Genomic DNA, 24,669 nt, shown 5'->3' on the forward strand with positions numbered 1-24,669 from the left:
TGTATGAACATCTACCTAGTACTTGTACGTACGGACACACTATGTAGTAAATAGCCAATGAGTGCCGTCAACCACGAGCGAGTCTCGGGGAAGCTTGAGGCCATCCATCTATCCGGACCATGACTTGGGATTTCTTGCCATTTTTTGCCCAATACTAGGAAAGGGCCAATCAAATGAATTTCACGACTGATTAGGCTGAGGGCAACCTGCTACCATGTACACACTTACTCGCGTAGGCCGTAATGTACGTAGCTTGTGTACTATCCACTTCATTCGGAAGCAAATCTGCCGCATGTTGCACGTACGTAATTTGAACAATCCCAAAATGTCAACCCCTTCCTTGGAGCCACGATGAAGAACTGACCCGTCATTCTGTGTCAAATTGTTGCCCCCTACTGTACTAGGTACTGAATGTGTACATAACCATTGAACAGGCCAAATCTTCCCTCACACTTCCAGTACATATGTGGTTGATCTGGTCCACCTCATGACCGGTCAAGCAATTTGACCCCTCTCAAGAACCAACTCTATCTCGGTGATTGTTGGCTTCGAACCTAAATTTGAGAAGGGGTCAGTCACGTGATGTGATACGAACATGTCGTATGTGACCATACTGAATGTTTTCCTTACTTTCTCATTCTCACTCACCACTTTAACGGTGTCGTGTCTTCGACAACGCTATGTTCTTTGTAGTATGTCAAGAGCTCGGTTGATGAGCCAATATTGAATCCAACAGAAATATGACACCGCCTTAGTAAGTGCTAGCTTGGCATGAGAGGGCTGGTTTAGGTAGCACATCTCAAGAAGTAATTAATCGAACATGACAAATCATTTTCCAGATGGAGGCTAAGGAAACAGCCCTCGTCTTTGTCTTCGGGAAGTGGCAGGACGCTCAATACGACGCTCAATCTCGTTGCTTGTTCGTTCAAACGAATTCTACTTTCAATCTTGTCTGATGTCTGAGTTTGACGAGATCATAAGCGAAGCCCGTCTAGCTTCTGAGATGGGTAGCCAGCGACTTTTTTGCTTCATAATTTGACCTTTCAGTAACATCAAAAGCACGCCAAACAACTCTCACCCGGATTCAAGCAAATCGGCAAAAGAACAAGGTGAAGTGAAAAAGAAATGAAAAGTTTTCAAGGAATGTTTTTACTCGCTGAATGGGGGTACCTTTTTTTGAGACATGGGCGATGATGTCTGCTTTCTCCGTCTGGGGTGTCTCGATTAGTGCGACTGTTCCTCTATTCATGTGGTGCAAGACGGGCAGCCTCCTTTGCAAATATGTCATGTCATAAATTTGTCATATAATCTTAGACAAACAAGCCCAAGCCATATGAGCCTGCCAATTCAGTCACATGAACGAGAAGCGACATCATCGTCGAATAACCTGGCTCAAAACGATGATGGAAGCGGCCAGAGTGGCCGAGGCCAATCCATAAAATCATCGAAATTCCATTTGAACATTTTTCAATTGTTTTCGACTGGATTCTTCATCTTTGAACGTGCGAGAAAGTTAAGGTATAGACTCGAAGATACACGTAAGTATAACTGCTGGGGAATGTGGACGTGTAAGTGGACCAAAGATCAGGCAGGATGCCATAAAATCGCGGAATGTGTTGTCTTTCATTTTTTTCTCGGAGGGCTTTTACGGTTATTATTTATGCCCATTTTTCCCTCCGTTTTCCAAAACCTGCCGTTCATGTGGCTATTCGTCCGTCTGGCTGACTTCGTAGATAGAACAAGTTCAAGACGGGGCCTGCTGATCACATTCGGTCGGATGAGAAAGGCTTGGGTTACAAATAAGAGACCGCAAACACAAGTCGTACAAGCCCAAATGCATTCGTTCACGTTCATGGCAAAAAGGCGTTTATTGGCCGTGGAAAATGGATTTCTTCTTTTTCTCCATCCTATTGCCAACAGCCTGTGTGCGTATACGATCAAAAACACACACTAGTTCCGTTTGTACGTAAATGCTTGTCAATACAGCGGCGGTATCCGCCCATCCGTCCATGCGTGCGTGCTAGATCCCATAGCGATTTCCTTGGGAGATGGTAGTACGGTCGTATTTTCGCAATCTTGGTGCATTGCCTTACCATGGATCCAATGTTGCGAGGCCAAGGCGAAGTGTGAGAGAGTTACAGGAGTTGCACACGGAAACCATCATGCTCCACTGTATTGCGTATCGTATGCAGTACCGCTGTACGTAGTAAAATGGTGGTAAAATATGTCTGAGGAAAAGGCGGTGGCGGCAAATCGAGTGTCTATGAACAGCATGAACGAAGGACAGCACAGCGGACAGTAGGTGATAGGTCGTGTCGTCTTTTTGGAAATAAATCGGGTGGAAGAAGAGAGCGAGATGCAAAAAACGAGGAAGTGTGAATGTGCCACAAATAAGCGGCACAATTTTGCACTTGGCAACATGTTTCTTTTTGTTGGGGAGAAAATGGTGGCCAGGTCCCCCATAGATCGTAACTTTCTTAAATTGATTTTAATTTACTCACATGAGCTGCTTTTGGCTGCATTTCACATGAGCTGCATTTCCCCTAACATCTCAAATTTTAAGACTGACGTTGCTTCACGACGTAGATTCTAACATTAGTAGTCCTTTTCGTTCTCTTTCATTTTCATTCAAGTACTTTTCAGTCTCCTCTCCCTCCTCTCGTTGCAGACAACAAACAGGGAAATACAAGACTACGCTCTTAGATGCCTGACTTTAACAAGGCGTTTGTCTCACCATAAATACATAACACCATAAATACATCCCAACCCTTCAGAGAGACCTTTCAAATCCTATAAGGGTATAATTGCAAGCAATTTTGACATTTAAAAATATGGAATAAACACAACCAGATACTTGCAGCATACCATCGACTTTTCATCCTTATATCTTTTTAATTAAATTGCGCTAAAAAACGTAATGGTAGATTTAGAAAAAAATGATATTTTTAAAGTTAATCACCAAGTTATTACATTGTTGTAAATGATGATTGTAAAAGTGTTGGTGCATTATCAATCATACATGGCTTTTTGTAATTTCCCATCCAAGTTATATCCTTTTTGGCGAAAATCCACTTTGAAGGAGTTTCTCCCACTTTCTGCCACCATTTTCTGCCACCAGGTTAAAAATGGCTTTTAATGATTTCTCACCCCTGGTTACCTTACCCTTACCCTTACCTAAGCGGAAAAAACCTCACTAGAGTTGTATCTTGTCTGTGTAACGCCGGCAAACAAAGTAAAGCACACTAGAAGAAAGATTCCAAATGTGCTGAAAACCCAGCTTGCTTATTTCCTATCTTATGGAAAGGATTGACGGCAACTGGCTAAGACAGCTTGAAAAGGTAACTCACATCTGCAAATGCTAATTGTGAAGCCAACAACCAATAACCTATGATACTGGTGATAAAGACGCAATACATCTCTAGTAGGTTTTCCCAGACAAAACGGCTGGACAAAACGTGCAGCTGATAGGTTGTGCCCAAACAATGGTTGAGGCACCTCTCAACATTGACTTGAGATCGGAATAGGTTGTTGAAGTTTCGTGAATACCTCATATTGATTTACAAAAAGCATTCAATACAGCTTTTCAATATGATAACAAAGGTTATCTTGTTTGATAGTCCAAAAATCTTGTTAAAATACTTTTAAGCATTACTGAGTACATGAACAGAGAAGAAGAAGCAACAAGAGCCTCCCTCTTATAAGTATGCTTCTCAAGTTTCAGAAAGATAATGCGCAACCTCTCATTTTTGTTTATAACTTATTTATTTTAAGTATCTACCCAAATGGTTTTTCAATGCATAAATTGGTCTGCAATAGACTTGCGTGATTACAGTGATGATAGGCCAAAAATGAGACCATGAAGAACTGATAACTAATTGCTCTGCAGGGAAATTAGAGTTGTTTGGGCATAACCTCCTTCTCTTCAACCAGAGTAGGCAGTACAAAATGAACACATCAGACCAGGTCAATCATCCTCAAAAACTTTGGCCACGCTTGCCCGAGAAAGACACAATTCTGGCAACTCTGTGGGTTTTCCTATTTGTTTAGATAAATAACCTCCGTGATGGACTGGTTTCCCCAACTTGACTTTGGTTACTCGATCATTGAAGAATGTTGGTGGAGTCTTTGATTAAATTCAGGGTGGCAGATTACCCCTTGCAGCCACCCTGAATTTGAAGTCACCAGCTTTGGACGGTTGTTGGCAAGCCTAGCTCCATCTCAGCTGTCTTCCTCAAATCCATGAATGGCAGCCAGGGATGAGAAATTATTAAACACAATTTCTTACCACCAGAAAAAGTTGGCAGGAAATTGCAGAAAATCATGCAAAAAAGGTGGCAAAATGGCAACAAAATAGAAATATTTTGACACTTTCAAAACTCATTTTTTATTTTACTTACATACATCGTCAAGTCGTTTTCACGTCTGACTGTAGCCTTGACTAGAGACCAGCCTTGACATGCTGGGAAGGGGATTTTGCGTCGATGTGCAAGATACATATGAAATATCACTCAAGTCTGATGAAGTTTGAGTTTTCCCACAGCAATCGATCATGAACAGAGTTGCCATTAGGCTAATCTATTTTTAGTCAAAATGACTTGATACAAATCAAAATTGTATGTCTGACGAATTAAATTATCATTCTAATTTGAATGACTAGTTGTGTATTCATTTTGGCTACTATTTAAAGCCTATGGATAATACTTTTGCTGCAATGATAAATGCCTCATATATCACAATATTTGGACTTGCTCAAGTTTGAGCTAGCTTCAGATTTGCTTGCTTCTAATTTGCGCTCATTACTTAGCAGCAACGATAATGCCATCATGTTCTTTTATATCATAGACCATTGTGTTTTTTTTTTCTTTTTAGTCAAGCATTTCAAGCACCGCTGTCCATTTTGGACCACATTCTACCCTTTTCTGCCACATTCCACCACTTTCTGCCATTTTCTGCCATTTTCTGCCATGATTCCACAATTCCACAATATGCCCACCATTTTTCGCACCTCTAAAAAAGCCACACGGGTTAAAAAATTTTAAATACAAATACAAACATCCGTAGACTCCACCATCATTCTTCAACCCTCTCCCAAACAAAGTCTAGTTGCGGAGTGACCGGCCCATCACGGAATACGTATATATTAATACCCGCTGTCTATCCTCGACTACCAATCTTTCACGTGGACAATCCATGAGTTTGTGCCGACGATTTCAGGAAAATCAAGCTCTAGAAACCCAGCATGAGGAGTGATGTCTAGTTTTGACTAGGAAGACTGAGGCTTCATTGATTCGAGGTCGAAAGAATTTACGACTTGTATTACATCCACCTGGACAGCTAACTCATCGTTGTTGTTGTCGTTGGGCACGCGTAGCGAACATCAATTTTTGGCCTCAAGCAGCCTTGCAAATCAATGCGTCCTCTCAAACTTACAGACAGGACAGAATGAAGGAACATGGGAGGTGACAGAAATTCAAAGTCTGAATATTACCACATGAACCTTGTCCATCATTTCGCCTCCCAGGATCCAGGCTTATTCGTCAAAGAACCACCTCGACAACAAATTGGAACACTTTCAAGAATTAGAAGTGGAAGAATCAACCATTGGGCAGTGATTCCTTTTAACTGGAAAATCGTTGAACCTCAACCCCAAAAACATGTAATAAAACATCATATTTTAGACATCATATGAGAATTCATGATTGCATCCAGTTGTGCACTCGCAGAGTGTACGCTCAAAATTTGTTATCCTTCCTCGAAGTTTTGTAGGTTTCTTGCTCTTTGTATTTGTAGTTATTGGGAATTTCTTTTAAGAAGAAAACCAGTGAAGACTGCGTGGCTAACTCGGGAAAACCCAAGAATGGGATCCTTTTGGCCTTACAAAGTGCTCTCTGGCCATGAAGAATCTCGAGATAAATTCTTTGACATTTCTGAAGGCCAAATTGTTTGCAAGTGCTGTTATGATCCACACTTTCGACTTTCGTGGCAAAGGAGTGAACGTACGCGTACATCGGCAATTTTATTGTAATGACGATAGAGCAAGCTTGGTTTCAAAGAAGCATTGAACAAACAAGGCAAAGCTGGCTTGGACCCGAACTTCCAAACATTTTATCGTTTCGTGGATCCATTTCGGAAGTTGCCCGCCGGATTTTGTCCCTTTTTGAGTATTAGGCTTTTCCTAAAAAAAATCAATTTAGAACCACAAATCCATTCTGCCAAGACAGGAGTTAAAATCAAGATAAATCTAGCCCTACCGGTGACCACTCCTCTAGTTTCAGAGGGGTCTCTGCTTCAGCCAATAATTAAACCATGAATGGCATTTCAGCTCAAAAACGAGCCAAAAATCCATGGTTCTTTGATCTAATATCGATCATGACTGTCAGTTAGTCGTCAAGTTCAATTAAAAGATGGCGTTGGTGGTCGCATCATGCCCCTTCAAAGCGTCATCTACTGCTTGACTTCAACGGTATCTTCTTTCGTGAAAGTTGTTATGTGGTGTAAGAAATGAAAACAAATACTGAAAGTGGCGGACATCTCATATACAATATACATCAAGCAAAACAATCATTGTTGTGGCTTCATCTTTTGAAATGTCTTTACAGATTAACGAGAGGGGCTTGAAAGAACCGAAACGGGCTTACTTAATTACATTTGTATGTACGATAGTTAATTAGCCAATCACGAGTTGAATTTGTTTCGACTTGGAGCTTTTCATATGGTAATTGTTATGCCAATTCCTGCCAATTCATTGAATTGCCTAACAAGCCATACAAGGTGGCACATACGTAGATTTCATACATACACGTATGTACTTAGTACTGCAAGTCTACAACCGAGCGACGCCACCTCTATCTAGCCTTCTGAGTTCGACCCGGTCGTCATGTTGGATCAAAGAACTCGTGGGCATTTGTCCATGTTCAATTGCCGAGTGTGCCACGAGAACGGAGAGAACAAGAAGGTTGGGCAGTACGTGTCTTTATTCACGTTACACTTTAGTTTATGTAATTTTTTTAACAAAGTCTCGTTCATTTTCGTTCACTGGGTCGACAATTTGCAAATTTCCAATTACTCTCTCCGGGGAAGTACCGTTCTAGCTGCATGAAATCAGTTGTAAAAACCACACTTTTATTGTCATTGGATGAGAATCGGTAACGTCGTGAGTGTTCTTTATGTATTATCAACGTTATTGCTTTTGGTTATTATCATTATTACTCTTATTATTGTTATCATCATCACAGCCCTAGTTCATGAGAGCCTGCTGCCCTCGTTGCATCCGTAAACTTCCACCGAGCGGCCGGCCGGTGTCCGGAGTCAACCATTGGATCTTGAGGCTATATTGAGTTTTCCTCGATGACAGTAATACTACGTTTGACCGTCGGGAACAAACGACTGTTGGCCCATCGTCGGGACGCGCTTTGAAAGGTCGGGATCTCTTTGGGTTTTCGCAACGGCGCTTGGGGATCAGAGGCACTGGGTGGGGTCTCCGGGTGGTAGTCGTCCCCATTTCCGTCTGAGGGGACCGTCTGACTTGTACTACAGCGAGGATGATTGTTATGGTTTTGAGAGTTAATAGGACTCCCACTATCGAGGACCACGGGTCCAATATGACTTAATTTCCGGAACAAGGACCTCTTTCGTGGGGTGGGTTTTCCGGCTTCAGGAATCTCCGTCTCCTTGATCAGGTTCTGTTCGTATTCGCTAAGCATTAGGTAGTTCTCAACCTTATTGCACGACGTGATGTTATCGAGGAATTCGATTTCCTCCAAAAGAAGGTGATCCGGTAGATCCATGTCAGCGATGCCTTCCTCCGAGAAGATCGAAGCCTCCTCTTTCTGACTGTTTTCCTCCAGTGAGCCCTCCTCCTCCAAATGATGGAGAGATCGAGATTTGGAGCTCCCACCTCCTCCACCGACCAACCCGAGGAGGCCCGTGGAAGCCACGCCCCCATCGTAGTGATCGGACAAGGTCAGGAGTTGCTCCATTAATACTGGATTATTTTGGATCGACGAGAGCTTGGTCCATCCTTTTACGAGTTTGCTGGGATGATGGGGCTCTGTCATCGATTCTTTGGAGTGGCTCTGTTGAGACATAATTTCCGGGATGATCCCCAAACTCATTGGGGTCAATGAGCCATTTCTCAAATTGGCCTTGTTTTGCTTGTGCCTTTGATGGCGGAGCTGTTTCTTACGCAGATTTTGCCGATGAACAATGATGAGGGACATGATGATGATTGCAGAGCTCAAAACAATCAGTGAGCTCGCTGTCATGGCCCTCTGAATCCCCCAGGTTGCACTCAGATAGCCTGCAAGAAAATTGGGTTGGTGTCAGACAGGGTTTCGTTTGTTCATTATTTCACTCCCTTGCTCATCCACAAGTCACAAGCAAATCATACAAATACCAGCCCCAATGGATGGGTGGATGGATAGGGATCATTCATTCATTATCCCCATCTGCCTACCTGAAAGTGGAATGCCCACAATGATAGCCAAGCCTTGGACGAATTGGGCAAAGCTCCAAGTGGAAGCAAAGTTGCGGGAGCGAACCTTCTCATAGAGATACATCTTTAGTGCATGGTGGTAGCCCCCAAAATACCCCATATATCCACACAAAGAGCACCGCTCCGTTTGTAGCCTTCAATGGTCCCGAAGGTCATAATGGAAATGCCACACAGCAAAAGAGATGCTTGGCAGAGATATTGTCTGGAAATGGCAACGTCCCTTGATTTGTTGACAATGATCCCACGAAAGTGAAACATCCCACGGCCCAAGCCAGGCCCAAATACACATAAACCCACAACACGTCCACGTCATTTGAATAGAGGACATGAGACTCGACGAAACGGAAATGGTTTGCATCGATTCTCGCTGGAAGAAAAAAAACAAGCACCCGGCAGGATTAGAGAAAAAAAAACGCACAACGGGATCCACGACTGCTCGTTTCAGCATTGGTTTCATTACAGCCACAAAACCAAGACCGAGATGTGCAATAACATGGTATGGCCTTGGGTCCTAGTATTTAGGCACTAATGTCTACACCAGCTCGCAAAGAAACTCAGGCTTCTCTCCTCTAGCTGCAATTAGAGCCCTGTATTTAGAAAATGCAGGACACTAGCTACAATGAGGTCGCGAGTCTGCCTTCCTTTTCCTGAGTCTTCCCCACCCCCCCCCATCCCTCCACATCTTAGGAATCTTAGGAAGGCAGATCCCAAGAGATGCCTGCCTCATTTCGTGGCTGTATCTTTGAATGCACTCACCAAGAAGAAGACTGGTGTATAAAGTCCCATGGAGCTGACAAGGATGGACACGAGGAGGATTTGAATGGTACGGCTTTTGAGTGTGGTGCCGTCAAAATAAGGCGGCTTGTCCTCTTGAGCCGCTCGGTTCTTGTCCTTGTCTTTGTTTTTGATTTTCCGCCTCTGGCTTTTCAAATGCAGAATCGCGCGTCGCTGGGGGTGATACAACGAGGCCGAGCGGTAGAACGTGCCCAAGATGAATGCAAACAGCATCGAGAATGTCACACACTGCAAACCCAGACGCCAACCCAAGCCCCTAGCGGTGGTTCAAAAAAAAAGAAAGAGAGAGAAAATACCCCGTCAAACACCATTTCTTCAATCCTCAAATTTCTAGATTCGAATCATTATCAGCTTTGCCAAACACTTCTGGGATGGATCAAAGAGGCAGGAGTGATTCAATTGGTTGGATCCAGCCTGGCTCGCCATGATTGCATGAACAGTGACACGGACTCACTTGATGGAGGTGTGAAGGAAAACCGTCATGAGGGCCATGCCCAAGCCGCTGCCTGACGAGAAAACCATTTCCACCCATTCACGCCTTCGCTTGAAATATTGCCCGATCATGAGGAGAGCCGCATCGCGACTCATTCCCACACCAATGCCTGAAACCGAAGAAAACATCAGCTCTCGATTGAACCATTCGAGAACACGTTCGTAGTGTGTGTACTGTACGTACCTACACCAAGTTTCACTAAATATCATGGCTAAATTTCGGCACTCTCCTAACTCCGTCCTTTCTCGGTGCATGCCATCTATGGTACAGTTGATATGTCTTCGAGTGTTTCTTACCAAAGAATATCCCGTAGCTGAAGAACAGTTGATGGAATTGACTGGCAAATGAAGTGAAGAGACAAGCCAACGATGTAATCAATCCGCCTAAGACGGCCGTTAGACGGGTTGATTTTCTCCGACAAATAGCTACAGTCAAGGGTGAGACCAATAACGACACGGACAGAGATACGGCCCCCAAAGACCCTGAAAAGAAAACACAAAACACAAAAGTAGACAGAATACAAAAAAGTACGAATACAGATTCTTTTCTTGAGCTTGTCTCTGAAATCATCGGGTCAAATCTGGCTAGCTGACTTGACGCTTCCGCTCGGCTGAGCCCGTCTTTTCAGCCATTGGGAATAATTTCAAGCTCAAGTTGATCATCAAAAGTGATTAGGTCAGGGGGCGAGTCGGCAGACACACACACTGTTTGCCCGGAATGTCGACCAAGTGGGACATCTCTCCCTGACCATCAATTCAACGAGTCGGCCCTTAGTTCTTTGACGCCATCGAACCTTGAAGTTGGGCCCCAACCATCATAACCCCGGCTTGTTTTATGAACGAGGACAGTGATGGGCTTAGCGGTTACTAACAAAGAAAGAGGTCACGCATGACTAAAGTTCAATCAAAGATACGGCAACCATCGACCGGGACGTTGGAAATGCCACGGCGTGGACATTCGCTTTCCTAGTTAGTTAGTTGGCTTGATTGATTTTCATTTAAGGCTGAGCGTCCTTAATGCTCACATCAAAGGGTGAGTGACTAGTATTGAATGCCACGAGCTCAAAGCATAGCTAACCAACCAACCGACCGACCATCTAATGAACCGCATACCAATGGTACGGGTTATATACATACACGAGGTAAGTACATGGATGGGTACACCCAACTTTAATGGTTGAAATGACATGGGCGAGAATGTGTGGACGTACTGAGATGTACGTAATCAAGAGGTAATGTAATCAATTACGTACGGAAGGTGTGAGGTACGGACATGCTGTATGTTCGTAGAGTAGATGCTAACGAGGAAAGATGACAAAGTGTAAGTATGTAACGGTAGGTGGTGGATGGCATTCTTCGGCACGTCTCTTCTCCATAATCATGCGACATGATCGCATGCGTATTAGCCCCCGATCTTTTCACACAATAACCACTTGCCTGATCGAAGAAATACGAGAAGACTATTTATTGATTGGGTGGGCATGACCTTGTTTGGGAATGAGATCTCTTTGATCCGGATCAGGGTCTACGTATCTGTCCACATCTGATTCGAGATGGATGAGAAGTGTACCTTGTCGCTCGGTTGTAAAGATCAATCCAAGGGTCAACCAGTCAAATCAACCTACTTTGACAGAAGAAATGTTCGAATTGGCCAATTTGTGGAGTGGTTCAGAAAGATTCCTTCCTAGAGACCTCGCACGCATCGTACGCAAGCAAGAGAGCCCGAGATCTGCAGAACGAACTGTCAACCTCTCGGTCAGTGAGAACCACCGTACTTAACAGGATTAGAACGTACAACATACACCTACCATATCATACGCACTGAGCTCAGTGCGTGGATTGGTGTGCGAAATTTCGATCTAAGCTATCGGGTGATCTTCTCTACCCAATGTGTTCAGAGTTACTTACCTAGTTCTGGGGTGACGTTAAAAGACACTCAAGTCGGAGATGAAAAGGAATTTTCAAATGTGAGTGCATATCTCAAACCGCAGACCTGGACGTTGTTTTGACTTCTTGGCTAGTTTATGATCAAGACACAAGTTGAACTCTTGGACTGTCTCGCAACTCTTAAAAAGGTGTGTCATGAATGTGTGTTTCGAGGGTGTAACTGCATAAATGGGAAATTCTGGCCATTCCTAATCATGGTTGCACGTTGTTGCATGTACAGTAAATTGCACTCTTTAATCGAGATGGACTCGCCGTAATTCGAGGCGGAAAATAGAGTTCATTCCATTTGATGATTCATAACTTTTGTCCAAATGGCGTTCCGCATTGAGGCGAGAGAGAAACAGAGAAAGAGACAGAGAGAGTGAGTGAGTGAAGCCTCCAGAAATACATCTTAAACATCACGACAATCTCCCAACTACGAGCTCTTTCAAATTCGCACGTCTCTTTGCCGCCACGTCATCTTGTCAGAGACAGAAATGGAACCCTCAAACCAATTCTCTCCGCCCGATTAAGTTTTATTGGATACATTCAAGCTTGAAAGTTCATGCCTTCAATGGAAGTGATAGTGGTGGTGGCGGCTGCAAAGTTCACGTACGTAATGAGTAAGTATGGATGCACATAACCCCTACGGAGCTTGAATCTATCTTGCTCATCAAATGACCATTTATTGATGGCTGGCCCATGTATTGTTGTATAGAGTAATGATTTTCAATGACCTCTAAACATGCCAAGAGAATGTTGTTCATGGTAAATGAACTCTTTTGGGCAGCCTGGGTTGAGAGCCAGAAAAAAGAACTATTGAGATCCAATGGGATCCACGGCATAGTGATCAATGCAAAATGCAGTTTATTCTTTTTGCCTCTCTTTTTGCTTGCATTTGTTCGCTAGGTGAGATTCAAATAAGCTCCTTGCTAAAAAGAAACACCACACACTAAATGCATCATTTTCATGCATTTCTGGAGACGGCCGCTGCTTCTACTTCTACTTGTAACGCTGCCATTGGCAAGGTGATTTCTCGTTCGTCATAACATCAGATGTATCAAATAAATGTGGGAGGTTGTTCGATGCGCATTCCCCCAAGCGTGCGAAGTTCCACTCCATTGAGACCAGAGTCGAGTTTCACGGGCATGAACAAGGATAATTTCCCCATACATTATATAAGTACGTAATAACGTACGTTTGTACAATGTGTGTAGAGTTGAAGACACGGGTACAGTCAATGAGTTGGATTCTGTCACAAACCAACATTTGGCGTGAGTGGCCCTTCATAGTGACTTGCTGGCCTTGGCATTACTCTTTCTCGACATCCAGAAGTCTTAGATTCAACAAAAGAGCTATTCACACTACGTTGGCATCCCGTATCCTTTCATCTACTGAATACATCTGACGTTTTTTGAGAGATGACAGCCCCTAAACTGTTTCAAAGACCAGTGGTTTTTTTGCATAAATGCTGGCTCGAACTTTTTGAACCATATCCGATCCATTATGCATGAGCCTTTCCCGACTCGTTGGCCAAGATGAACATGTTCCTCTTTGGATGTTATTGAGTATTTCAAGCAGATTTTTGGCACACCTCGAACGGTAAAAAGACGAGAAAATCTTTTGAGGTGGGCCAGGACTATTCTTCGACTGTTATCAAATGTGAAGTACCTCATGGAAGAAGGATAGCAACATGAAAGCCCGGCTATTTGGCAACTGGCAGAACAGAGCGCATCAGAAATCGAATATTCACAATTCATTCCAGTAAGAAGTAGATGGGCTGGTCTAAAAAATGGCTTTAAATCCAATTATAGAATTGGAACATTGAACCGTTTCTTTTGGCTCCCCTCATCCTGGCAAATTTCTATTTTTGGCCGTCGAGACCTTTATATGTATAGTAGGTACATACTGTAAACAGATTGCCTCAAATGCAGACGTCAATCTCATTTCCGGCTGTCACCATTCACTCCCGTTTACACGATATTTAACATTTTTTGGCAGCTGAACCCTAAATGTACACTAAATATTTCTAGCCAAGTCGATTCGCTATCCTTTGGTAATCCAAAGGAGTCTACAGTCAAGCATACACTCGTAGCACTGCTCCATTTTCGTATATACGTAGATTGAGGATGCTGACTAAGCGTTGTCTGAATAATGAGAGCTAATTTGGCATTAATCCATTTGTGACACGCTCAAGCGAGGGCAAAAAAGCGCTTGAAAGACCGCCGAGCCGAGACTTTTTTGTTCCGCTGTGTTCGGCTGGTTTTGGTCAAGCAAGGTCGCGGTGGTTATCGTTGAATTCATGTCCCTGCTTGTATGCATGCAGCTTCGACAGCAACCTGATTCTCTCTTTCTGAGACATTCATCACCATGAGTAATCGTCTCAAAGACTTGAAAGCAATTTTGCATTGGGCGGTTCGTTGTGAGAAAACGATGGGGATTGCAGCTGAGATGAGAACATAATTTAACCAAGGAGAGGTCCTTTTGAACTTCCAATCCTTTCGGAAAATGCACCTGAGTGTGAGATTGAATAGAACTCGGTGAAGGAAAAGTCATGAAACGTCATGACTTTCAACTCGAAAAGAAGCCGCCAATTGCTGGCTGGCTTGGATCCATTCTCCCTGGATGAATTAACTCAGACGACTCAAACCCTGGACGTTGTGTTGTATTAAACAATACCTAGATAGACAAACAAACCCCTCCAAGTAAGAAAGCTGACGCCGTGTTAAACCGCATGCAAGATTAGGGCTTCCTTTCCAAATTTCAGTTTGGTACCCATTTTTAAGAAGAATTTTGACATTTGGAATGGCCCAAGCAGTGAATAGATGGATGGGTTGATGGATGGTGTGAGCAAGCAAATATTTTGTTTGTTCACATTCCTCAAATCAAAACAATACTTTCACACCAACAGAGAGACCTGGCACCTGGCGGGCTGCATCATGTTTCATGCGGCGATTCGTGTTTATTGTGGTTAAGACCCGACAATGTTTATTTGTTTTTGGACTCGCGTTCTTGGGCATGACAGAGGAAGATCAGAGGGTTCCGGACTAAAAAAGCATCACCTGCATTTCATGAACTTGCGCGTTGTACGAGTAGAACATTCGTTTCGCACTTATACGTATAGTGCGTGTACGTACATGCCTCTGTTCAATTCAGGGTTAAGCCTATTGAGCTGATTGAACCCATGGAGCCCATTGAGTCCATTGAGTCAACGAGGCTCAATTTACACGTGTCACCTGACCCAAATTGAACACTTGATGTGATTAAATGTTCAAATGTACCATGAATACAGAAGACATCTTGGATGATGAGAGGGAACAATCCCCAAAACAGGAAAACCTCGTGACGAATCGATGATTCCCCTCGAGAATCTGGAATGGAGATGTGTCACTCAGTTTCTCACTCTCATCCTTCAAATTATGTTTCAGCACTCCAAAGTGCGAAACCCAAACTGGAACTGGTTTCCATTGTTGTTTGCCTGGTGTGGTGGCTCATTCAGGGCTGGACTTGAGAAGGAAGGGGATAGGGAGGTTGCCTTGATATTATTTTAAGTCATTTCGGCATCTGTTCGTGTCCGAATTCAATAAATTATGATTCTCAGCAGGTGCCCAAATGCCAAAATGGAATGGACACGACAGGAGAGGACTCTCGTAAGGAATGTCCAGATTCGGGAACGAACTAATGCACGACAGGAATGGATCCAGACAAGCTAAGTGAATACATACAGTATACAGTAGTAGCGTAGGAGCGGTAGTGGTTACTCGAATTCCCAATCATCAACCTCGCTCTTCTAATAGCATGATGATGCAATTGCATCAAATTCAAACTATCCCTTTGCAGGATCTTAAAAAACGAGGCCAAGTCCATCTTTCAGCTGAGTCAACAGGGAGGGTGAATTCGGCGAATCTCGTGATCTCCCGTTTTGTACAATATTCCCCCTCCATCGTTGAGCATACCCACCGTACACACGCACACACACATACATGTAAGGGTAGACGTAGTACTGGGCATGCAGTCAAGCAAACGCCCCCAACCTTGGTCTTTGCTGGATGGAGTGGGAAGAAGACGAGGAGATCAAATGATTTGGCCACTTTACGCATTCTAATGCCCTAAATATCTTTCTCCACGTCAACATTATTATCGGGGAATGTTGCGAGCACTTTTTTACCGGATTATACTGTAGAGTTTTGGATAAGACTTTCGGGAGAAAACGAAGATTGATGATTGGGGTTGGGAGTTTCAATCATCATAGTTATCTGTGTCGGAACTTCACTATTACCAACCGACCCTAGAGCATCTCTGATTCAGGTTATCGCTTTTTGCTAGATTTCTTGGGTCTTTTCAAATGAAACATTTCTGTGCCTATGATAATTGAATCATTTTCAAGACTGACAATGGGGTCTTGTCCATTTTGTGATGAATATTTATTTCGTCCCGATAATCGTAATGACAGCTCATTTTCTCATGACAGTGAGAGATTCAACCACTCCCGAGGCCAAGACACGTCCCTAAAGAAATATGTGTGCGACTTTGCCGCAAATGCTCACAAATCAGAAAGTCAGAAAGCCAAGTTTGGCATTCGAAATCGAGAAAACTAGCGACGAGAAGCACAGAGACAGCAAAGAGACAGACGCGGAGAAAAAGAAGAAAAAGAAGAAGAAGACGAAGGTGCATCGTGCTTTTTGTTCCTCCTAACTGGATCTTCGATGAGTTTGCGAATACTTGGCTGTCACATTTCGATTTTTTTCTTCGCCACTCAATTCCTTGCCTTAGGCATGAATTAATTAAAATCAGCCATCTCGAGTATCCAGCGAATGGACGGAGGGACGCTCTTCATTCGGGTAAGAAAAAAATTGAGAGGGGAAATTCAATGCAGTAGATCTGTCAGGACATTTGATTGAGTAGCAAATGGTCGCTGAGATGTTATCTGCTCTGTCACCGGAATAACGAGATTAAAAGACAGCTCATCCATGGCATGCAATAGATTTCAGTTTACCGGGAATAATTTCAAATCGTACGTGTTCGTTGGGCCGTTGGAGCAGTGGTGACGACCCTCTGCGTACTCTACGTACTAGGTAACCAGGTGCAGGCAATTGAAGGCTTTGTTGAGACATCAAAATCTTATCAAACATGATCTTGTCATGAAAACATCGTAAACTCGGGCAGATCATCCCATGAATGCCAAGTCGCTAAGCTGCAGCCGTTTTGTGGCCTCTCTTACGTACTTCTCGATTCAGGAAATCAGGAAATGTGACTGCATACACTTTGGATGGATGAAGTCCTGATATACTACTAGTAGATAGAATCGATGTAGAAGTAGTGCCTGCGGAGCATAGCTAGTATGTATTGGGGATTGCATGAAAATTTTCGCCCAACAATCTAGCACAAACCCAACTCATTTTCCCACACCTTCGAGGATTTCGAACCCCTATGCTGACGTCCCCCCCCCCCTTTGGGGTACTGCAGTGCAAAATTCAATTTTGTTTACATGATCATCAAGTGGATGATGATTATTGCAATTTGCAAAATCATTCCTTTCCTATCATTGGGAAATCTTGAGATTCCAATTCCACTTATCAGCAGGTTACACCTACAACTGTACAATATGTATGAATAATGTTGTCTCGGTTCCGAGATAATGTGAAGCATTCTTTAGTTAGACAAAAACAAACAATCATTTCTGTTACGGTATGCACAACGTACGTACGTGGTAATAATTGTACTCACCAATGAGTGTGACTGGATCTCCGACAATTGTCTTGTTATCTTCATCTTCCAGCCTCCATCTTCGGCGAATGATAAGCGATAGAATGCCCACAAAACATAATTGTGTGCCGTGTGTGAGCATTTGGACAATAAAGGCACAAACCAGGATAACAAACCCCCAATGGCCCTCCGGGTAATAATGCTGGAAGATACTGGCAATCCGTCGCTTTCGGGTTGAACACGATTGTTGTCCCCCATTCTTGTCCAAAACCAGAAAATCCGGCAATTTCAATCCATTCACGGGATGATAGTGGTTCTGAATGGGTTTGGTCATCATTGTGTTACCAGTATGATTGGTATCCGACTGGCCGCGGGCACCTTTGGACATGGTTCTCGAACTGGACGACATCAAAGACAATAAGCCTGAAATGGTGGAATCTTGATGGGAATTTCCAGACCTTGTTAACGCTTTTGATGAGCGCTTTTCGTCGCCAACGTCCAACGGATCCAAGAACTCGGGATCATCTTCAATCACTTCACAATCTTGACTCGTGACACTTGGTTCGACATTGGTAAGTGGCCAAGATCTCCGCCTTTGGAGATTACTGACGATGCGAGTCACATTTTCACTTGGCGAGGATAAGTCTTGAGATTCAGGAGCCTGACTCAGAGCGATCCCATTTAGGACATCAGTATTGCACTCATTTTTGGATGCACAAGTGTGTTGTTGCGGGTCAGTTTCACTTTGGCTACTTCCATACGCTTCGTCTATATTCAGAGCGCTCACCGTTGTCGTCGTCTTCTTCTTTATTTTGGACCTTTCTGAGAAAAGTGTCCTCAGTTTTTGGCCATTCATTTCGAATGCTTGTTCTTCCAGCCGAAACGGGTCCGGATAAATAAGGTTATGGGAGGGTGGAACACTAGTGCATTCAGCCAGAACCCTGTTGTTCCACTTATTTTCTTGCTTGCTCTTCTTCACCCTCCTGTGCTGTATACTTCACCGTGATCCCAGATGCTTGACCGACGGGAAAAGAAAAACTGTGCTCAATTCTCGAGGGAAGTAATGCTTGTCATATCTGCAGTCGTGTATAGATGTGGCCATCTCGCTCGAGGGACTTCAAGACGAGATTTGTGAATTGAAGCTCGTTTTCCCTTTGCGCGAGAGCTCAGACTTGTTTTTCCCGTCCGCCTCCTCCTGGTGTGGTGGGGTTCTCCAAAGGGCGTTTGACGCGGCGAACGACCGTTGATCTTTTTAATCGGTCCGTCTAGCTTCCGAGTGCACCCCAGGATTGTGTTTGCTATTGATGAACGTTCAGGTGGAACTGGCTTTCAAAAGCCTGCACCAGACTGGTGCGGAAATTTCCGTGATTAATCTTCGCCAATTAGATTCCCTTGGTAAGACGGCTAAAGGACAGGCATTATGCTCATATTTCAATCTTTTCTCGCCTCTAAAAAGTATCTTGGGGAAGCCAACGAGATTTTATTTGGTCATCACTTGTGGACTTGCTTGGGTTGACATTCAACTATGCAAAGGCTAAGAAGTCAGGTACCTGTGAGAATCTTGATTGTACCATTGGACCCCCACTACCACCAAGAAGCATTTTGACTGCTCTTTCGTTTGCCTCGACTGCATTATTCCACCATTTTGGTGACACCCAATATTAAACACGAGCAGATAGATGTCCCACCTCAATCTGAAAACTTGATATTTCACGACCATAGCATAATACCGAACTGCCCTTGGGCATCGTAAATCTTAGCCTGACAGCATTGCATCTGTTGCCAGGATAACTAGCGAGAATCACACGAATCGCGCGGCAAAAAGAGACATCTTTGCCAGCCATTAAGGATCCATGAATAAGATTTTTCTACTATTTTCCCCCAAACAACTGTCAAAGATTTGGTGGTTGGTCACGATGCCAACTCTATGTCGTGTTGAATGTTCTTCTGGGGCCCCGGTGGCAATTTTATTAGTCTACCTGGGACGGGAAGGTTATGTATGAATTGCCAGAATTCTACATACCGCACACTACGGTACGTGAGACAAAACGTCGAAGGATAGGAGGTTTTCACCCTCCTGCATACCGATAATACCTTGGAAATCACCGGGACTTCTCCCACTGGCTAGTTGGTAAGAGAGACTATGGCAGATTGGTGGAGTGCAGGGCTTGGTTTGATCAGACAAGAATTGATCACTATGTTTCGTGACATCACAGGAATTTCTCTCTCTTTTTCTCTCTCTCCCTCTCCTCTCTTCTCGCTTTGCTCATCAAGCTGCTTTGAAGTGATTCTCAATCTGAAGACTCGGTAGCCCACAAAAAACGCCAATGGACTGGCTCAATAAATGGGCCTGTCACCCTTGCAAAAGATGAGCAAACTGTTTAGTGTGGTTGATTCCATTTGGTACAGAAACTCTGGAGGTTATTTTTTTCCAAATGGTGTCTCAACAATTTCCAGAAGAAATGGATTCCGTCGTGACGGTTCAGATCTGACATGGACGGGATGCAATGAAAAAAATATGAATATGACAAATCGATTCTCAAAACGACGACATTCATTCAATTGTCCTCGAAATCTCGCTCGCTACCTTCACTCTTGAACACGACATAGAGCCCTCTATTCCATTAGCAACATTATCATATTCAGCATGCATGACCAAGGAACGATAAAGATGGGCTACTGTAGTATGTACAGTAAATACAGTAAGTACTGTAGTATAATGGGAGCAGTGAATCATTCTCCTGATGTCAAACTGGATGATAAATCTCAAGAGGATACGATCAGAGAACTCTCTTTTGAAGATCCTCTGAACGATCTTTGTGAGTGATCCGTTTCAAAGGACTACGTTGGAATTGTATCAATTCTCCTTGGCCAGTGCATGGCTCTGTCAAAGAGACCTGAATGAGAAGGACACGACACAACAGTCCTACGAGTGCTATTGAAAGTAATGGTACGCAGTAGTTACCAAAGAATCGCACGATCGATGTCGGTCGGTCATTTGAATTCAAGGAAGAATTATGAGATGACGAGGCCAATCTGGACCAGAAATGCGAGTATTATACGCAGTAGCATCTAGGTAGAAGCTTCATAGCTTCACACAAACGGTGGGCACCAACCTGATTTGCTTCTTGATCTGATCCAGGTTGGCTGCCGCAAATGTGCTTCTTCCCAACCTCATCTACGTACTACAATACTGCAATTCTGGTATTCAAACGACGATCCGATGTGCTTTTTCTCTTTCCTTTCGTGACATGAATTCATGAGTTCATGAATTCCCCAGGCACATGACGGAATGTTTCGTAAAAAACATGCCTCAAGCGGCAAGAACATTAGCGAGCTTGGCGGTTGAATTGAAAATGGAGTAAAAAACGGAGCAAACTAATACGTACACCATAACTGAGGGAGCCAATAGATCGATGGATGGATCGGTCGGTCCAGATCCATATACTTCACAGCCTAACTCAAAGGTGACAACAATTAATTCAACTCATTCAAAGAAAGAGGTTTTTTTTTTTTAAGTTTTTTTATTTCCACAAAAGAACGGAAGGAAAAGAAGTTAGTTTCGGTTATTGCAAACAAAGGCCTTGGGGAGATGGAATAAAGTATGGCTCGATCTAGGTGTGCTCATCTTCAAAGAGGACATTTTTTCCCATTTGTCTAATGACGGGTCCGACTCATGAGGAGTGAACTTGATGGATGAACTCATTTGTGTACAATTCCTCCGCAAATCATTGTCCAAGCCACATGTGACCCCGCCCACCATCATGACTGAGCTGGAACCGCCGAATAATACGGCCGATCGTCTCAAGGAGGGGAAGGTTTCGAGATTATCTTCGAAGTCAGGGAGTTTGTCGAATTTACCCTGGAGAGTCCAAATGCGGGTTTGAACATCCATGAGCTCGGTGGTATTTAAGGCTCCATTCTTATTCCACCCCCCTGTGGCTAGAACTTGCATTACCCCACGAACCCGGGTCAGCTTGCAAACATGGTCATTCCTGGCTTCGTTCAAGCTTGTCGCTTCGAGGGCCCAAGCTTTGTTTTTGATATTGTAGGTATGAACTTGAGCGGAATAATCCCCATCCCAAAAGCCTCCAATCACGGCGATTCGGTTCTGATCCAGTTGAACGGAGCAATGTCCAAACAAAGCCCTGGGCAATCGTTGTAATCCGGGCTTGACGTACCAGGCTGTGGTAATGGGATTCCGACCCACAATCTCAGTCGAGTCCAATATAGATTTCGAGCCCAATCCGCCCAAAATCCACAATTCGCCGGTAGGAAGAGGTGCACTTGAGGCGTATGCTCGAGCCTCTTTTAAGTCCACGGTTCTTAACCACGTGTGCGTCAATTCATGATCGTAATAATGGCATTGCGTTGTTTTGGGTCCATCGTACCAACGAGATCCACCTTTCGTTTCGACATACTCGACATTCCTATCGCATACCTTCCCACCTGGAAAAGGTAGAGGAATTTTGAATTAAAATGCTTATCCCTGTTGAGCAGAGATCTGTCTTCTTCGGCGATTGTCCGTTCGTCTCTGCAGCACACGAACACTGGAACACCCGACCGATCGCAAACTACCGAAATGACCGACGTGTCATTTCCTCGTGCATTGCTAGTTAGGCATCTACGTAGTTATGTTAACTTTAAAGTACGACGGATGCGACTGAATTACCCCCTTTGCGGTTGGTGCACTCAACGTATGAATTGGTAGCGCCTCCACAAACGATTCCAAATCCGTCGACTGAGCCGCTGACTGGTCCTGCCACGTCAAAGGGGTAATCGGGTAATTTTTTGGCTTGGCATTGATCTTCATCGTTGGAGAAAACTTCCACACTTTTCAAGTAGGTGGAGGTCCGGTCTTTACCCCCTACCACAATCCCCACCAGTTCTGGACAGCTCATCAAGCTGAGATCACCACTCCAATGGTAAGATTGGTTATCGTTATGGAACTGGCAAGTGACTTGAGCCAGCTCACTGCCATCAAATCTCTCGGGACATAACAAAGCGCAATGGGATCCAACCCTCAACTTGGGGTCAGTGCAAACCATTTTTCTATTGTCTGGATCAGTTATCGAGGGACAGTCTGAAATCGCAATGGAAACCGTACATACTTCATGTAAAAAATACTTAACAGATATTAATATGAACATATCAAGTGCATGAAGATATTAAGTGCATTTTGGAAGGCATCGTTCATGTAGCACCAGTACTTCCAACGGTCCATGGAACAGGGTTCTTAAATGTGCTTCCAATGCCACATTTCAGTTCCAGCGAGTTTTGACCATGTGCATTGCGCACACTCGTAGACTCCGCCACACAAACAGTTCCAGTTGGTTCTTTTAATCATATTTCCCAGAGCAGCAGTTTTACAAGGATATACTAAGCTACCTTTACTAAGCTAAGCTACCTTTCTTCTCTATGATTTCTTTGTTATTTTGAAGAGTTATGTTGTCTCGACCGTTTGGGTATTCTTGACTTCAGATTAGCCATGTCTTTTGGAGCCTTCTTAAGCGCCGCTCACTTGTGGATGAAGAAGGATGATGGATAAAAATATTACACCATGATTAACCATGAATTTTCAAAAATATTTTTTTGTGAAAATGTTCCCTTCCTCCTAAAGTATTGAAAAAGGGCGTAAAGTCAAGTTTAGTTGGCCAACCTTCTTCGGGGTAAAGTGGGTATCTTTTTTCATACTTCATTTTGAACTTGACATTAGTAATGCCAAGCGGTACGAATGGATGTGCCAGGGTGTGCAACATTTTTTCGTTCACAATAAAGAAATACCTCAAAAAAGACTTACCACAATACTTGAATGTCACCACTGTGTTCGTACCCGATGGGGCATTTTTGGTACCATATTTCAAGTGGCATTGTTTTTTTTCTCTATCGAAAACGGAGGCCAGACACATGGACTCGTTGCCACATTTCAATTGACAATCCTTCTCCGTGTCTGTGCTTAGTACGTGAAGTTCCAGACCTTCAATATCAGTGTTCGGAATGGAACACGGCTGTTGATCTGAGGATGGGAGAAACACTCTGTGAGAACAATGGACGTTGAAGCTATTTTCTGCACCTCACTTACGGCAAGATCTCATGGCCAACGCAAAACCTGTCTTCACAACGGGTAGTCCCATGATTTCATTTTTCAGAATGCAAGATTTATCGGCCTTGAAAATGCCTGCCTCGCAATTAGTATTTTCTCGACATAGCGTTTGACAAGCTTCGGCATTCTCAACGCCGCTTCGGGTGTCAATTATTGTTCCAGATAAATCTAAACCGTCCACAGTGCACGGAATCTTATTTCCAACTTGGGCTGAAAAGAAAGAGCTTTGTTTTTGTATGACTGACCTGTCACGCAGTTGGTTAACATGAAGCTTTTCAGAATTGAAGTTCCTGAGTTGAAAAGCAAGTGGCAGAGTAGCAAAACCCATCGCCATGGTGTAAATTGTAAATCAACCTGGACGGTAAAATTCAGTAGTCTAGTGTAGTTTGGAAGTGTTTTTTCTTGTTCTTGAGGGAAAACAGCAATTAATTGAGTTCGAAATGGCCGCCAATTTGAGTTTAAAAGGCAAGTCAGGCGAACTTTTTTGAGGAAAATTTTCTGATCCGATCAGATTCGGACCTCATTGAGTAAAAAATATCGAATTGCGTAAGATTGGTCGGGTTTAGATCATATTGAGCGAGGTTCTTTTATATTGTACCTTAGATTGAGCGTCAATCATTGGATCATGTTTAGATTAAACAGCAATTTCTTGGAAAAGGTGGGATTGCGTGAAAAAGTTTCAGACAGATTAGTCAAAGCATCTGATTCTTTCAGACTTTTAAGGAGACACTGGGGAATAGGATCAATCAGTATTAATTTACAAATCAGACATTTAAAGTCATCTTTTTAAAATATTGACTTACATTTACATAATATCTGATCAANTTCACTGCACTGTCCCAATCTTCTCGGTTTGTCTGAATAAAGTAGTCGTTCTCTAATTCTCACATTGCTCCTGCTTGCCTTTAAGGCAAAAGCTCTAGTTTTTCCTGAAAATGCAACTAAATTCCCAATACTTTACAAACAAAAGAGCAAATCTAAAAATTGACCTTTCTGGAGCTGATGTCTGGACACAAGTTGTCCTTCCCGGTCAAGGACTTGCTTACACCCTATTGTCCTTGGCCCGACATCCCTTCTGAGTATTGGCGGTCACGCATCTTTGTCCGGCTCCCGGCCCAATGCCATCAACGACAGAAGCAGACAAAAGATCGGT

At 43.5% G+C, this 24,669-nt stretch overlaps 2 protein-coding genes across 2 annotated transcripts; both read right to left on the bottom strand.

Moving 5' to 3' along the window:
• Positions 1-7,105: 7,105 nt before the first annotated feature.
• LOC131881451 (uncharacterized) lies at positions 7,106-18,565 on the bottom strand. The gene is given in 8 exon segments (XM_059228308.1): positions 7,106-8,299; positions 8,456-8,586; positions 8,588-8,618; positions 8,621-8,861; positions 9,251-9,545; positions 9,744-9,891; positions 10,079-10,264; positions 17,435-18,565. Coding segments are annotated over 8 exon segments (2,838 nt in total). The 5' UTR covers positions 18,270-18,565; the 3' UTR covers positions 7,106-7,328.
• A 2,300-nt stretch (positions 18,566-20,865) lies between these two features.
• On the bottom strand, positions 20,866-23,726 carry LOC131881442 (uncharacterized; the record flags this gene model as incomplete). The annotated part of the gene is given in 4 exon segments (XM_059228298.1): positions 20,866-21,862; positions 22,086-22,496; positions 23,214-23,429; positions 23,496-23,726. Coding segments are annotated over 4 exon segments (1,751 nt in total), but the record flags the coding sequence as incomplete, so codon positions are not given.
• Positions 23,727-24,669: the final 943 nt, after the last annotated feature.

Source organism: Tigriopus californicus, chromosome 5, assembly GCF_007210705.1.
Source record: "Tigriopus californicus strain San Diego chromosome 5, Tcal_SD_v2.1, whole genome shotgun sequence".
Taxonomy (NCBI): Eukaryota; Metazoa; Arthropoda; class Copepoda; order Harpacticoida; family Harpacticidae; genus Tigriopus; species Tigriopus californicus.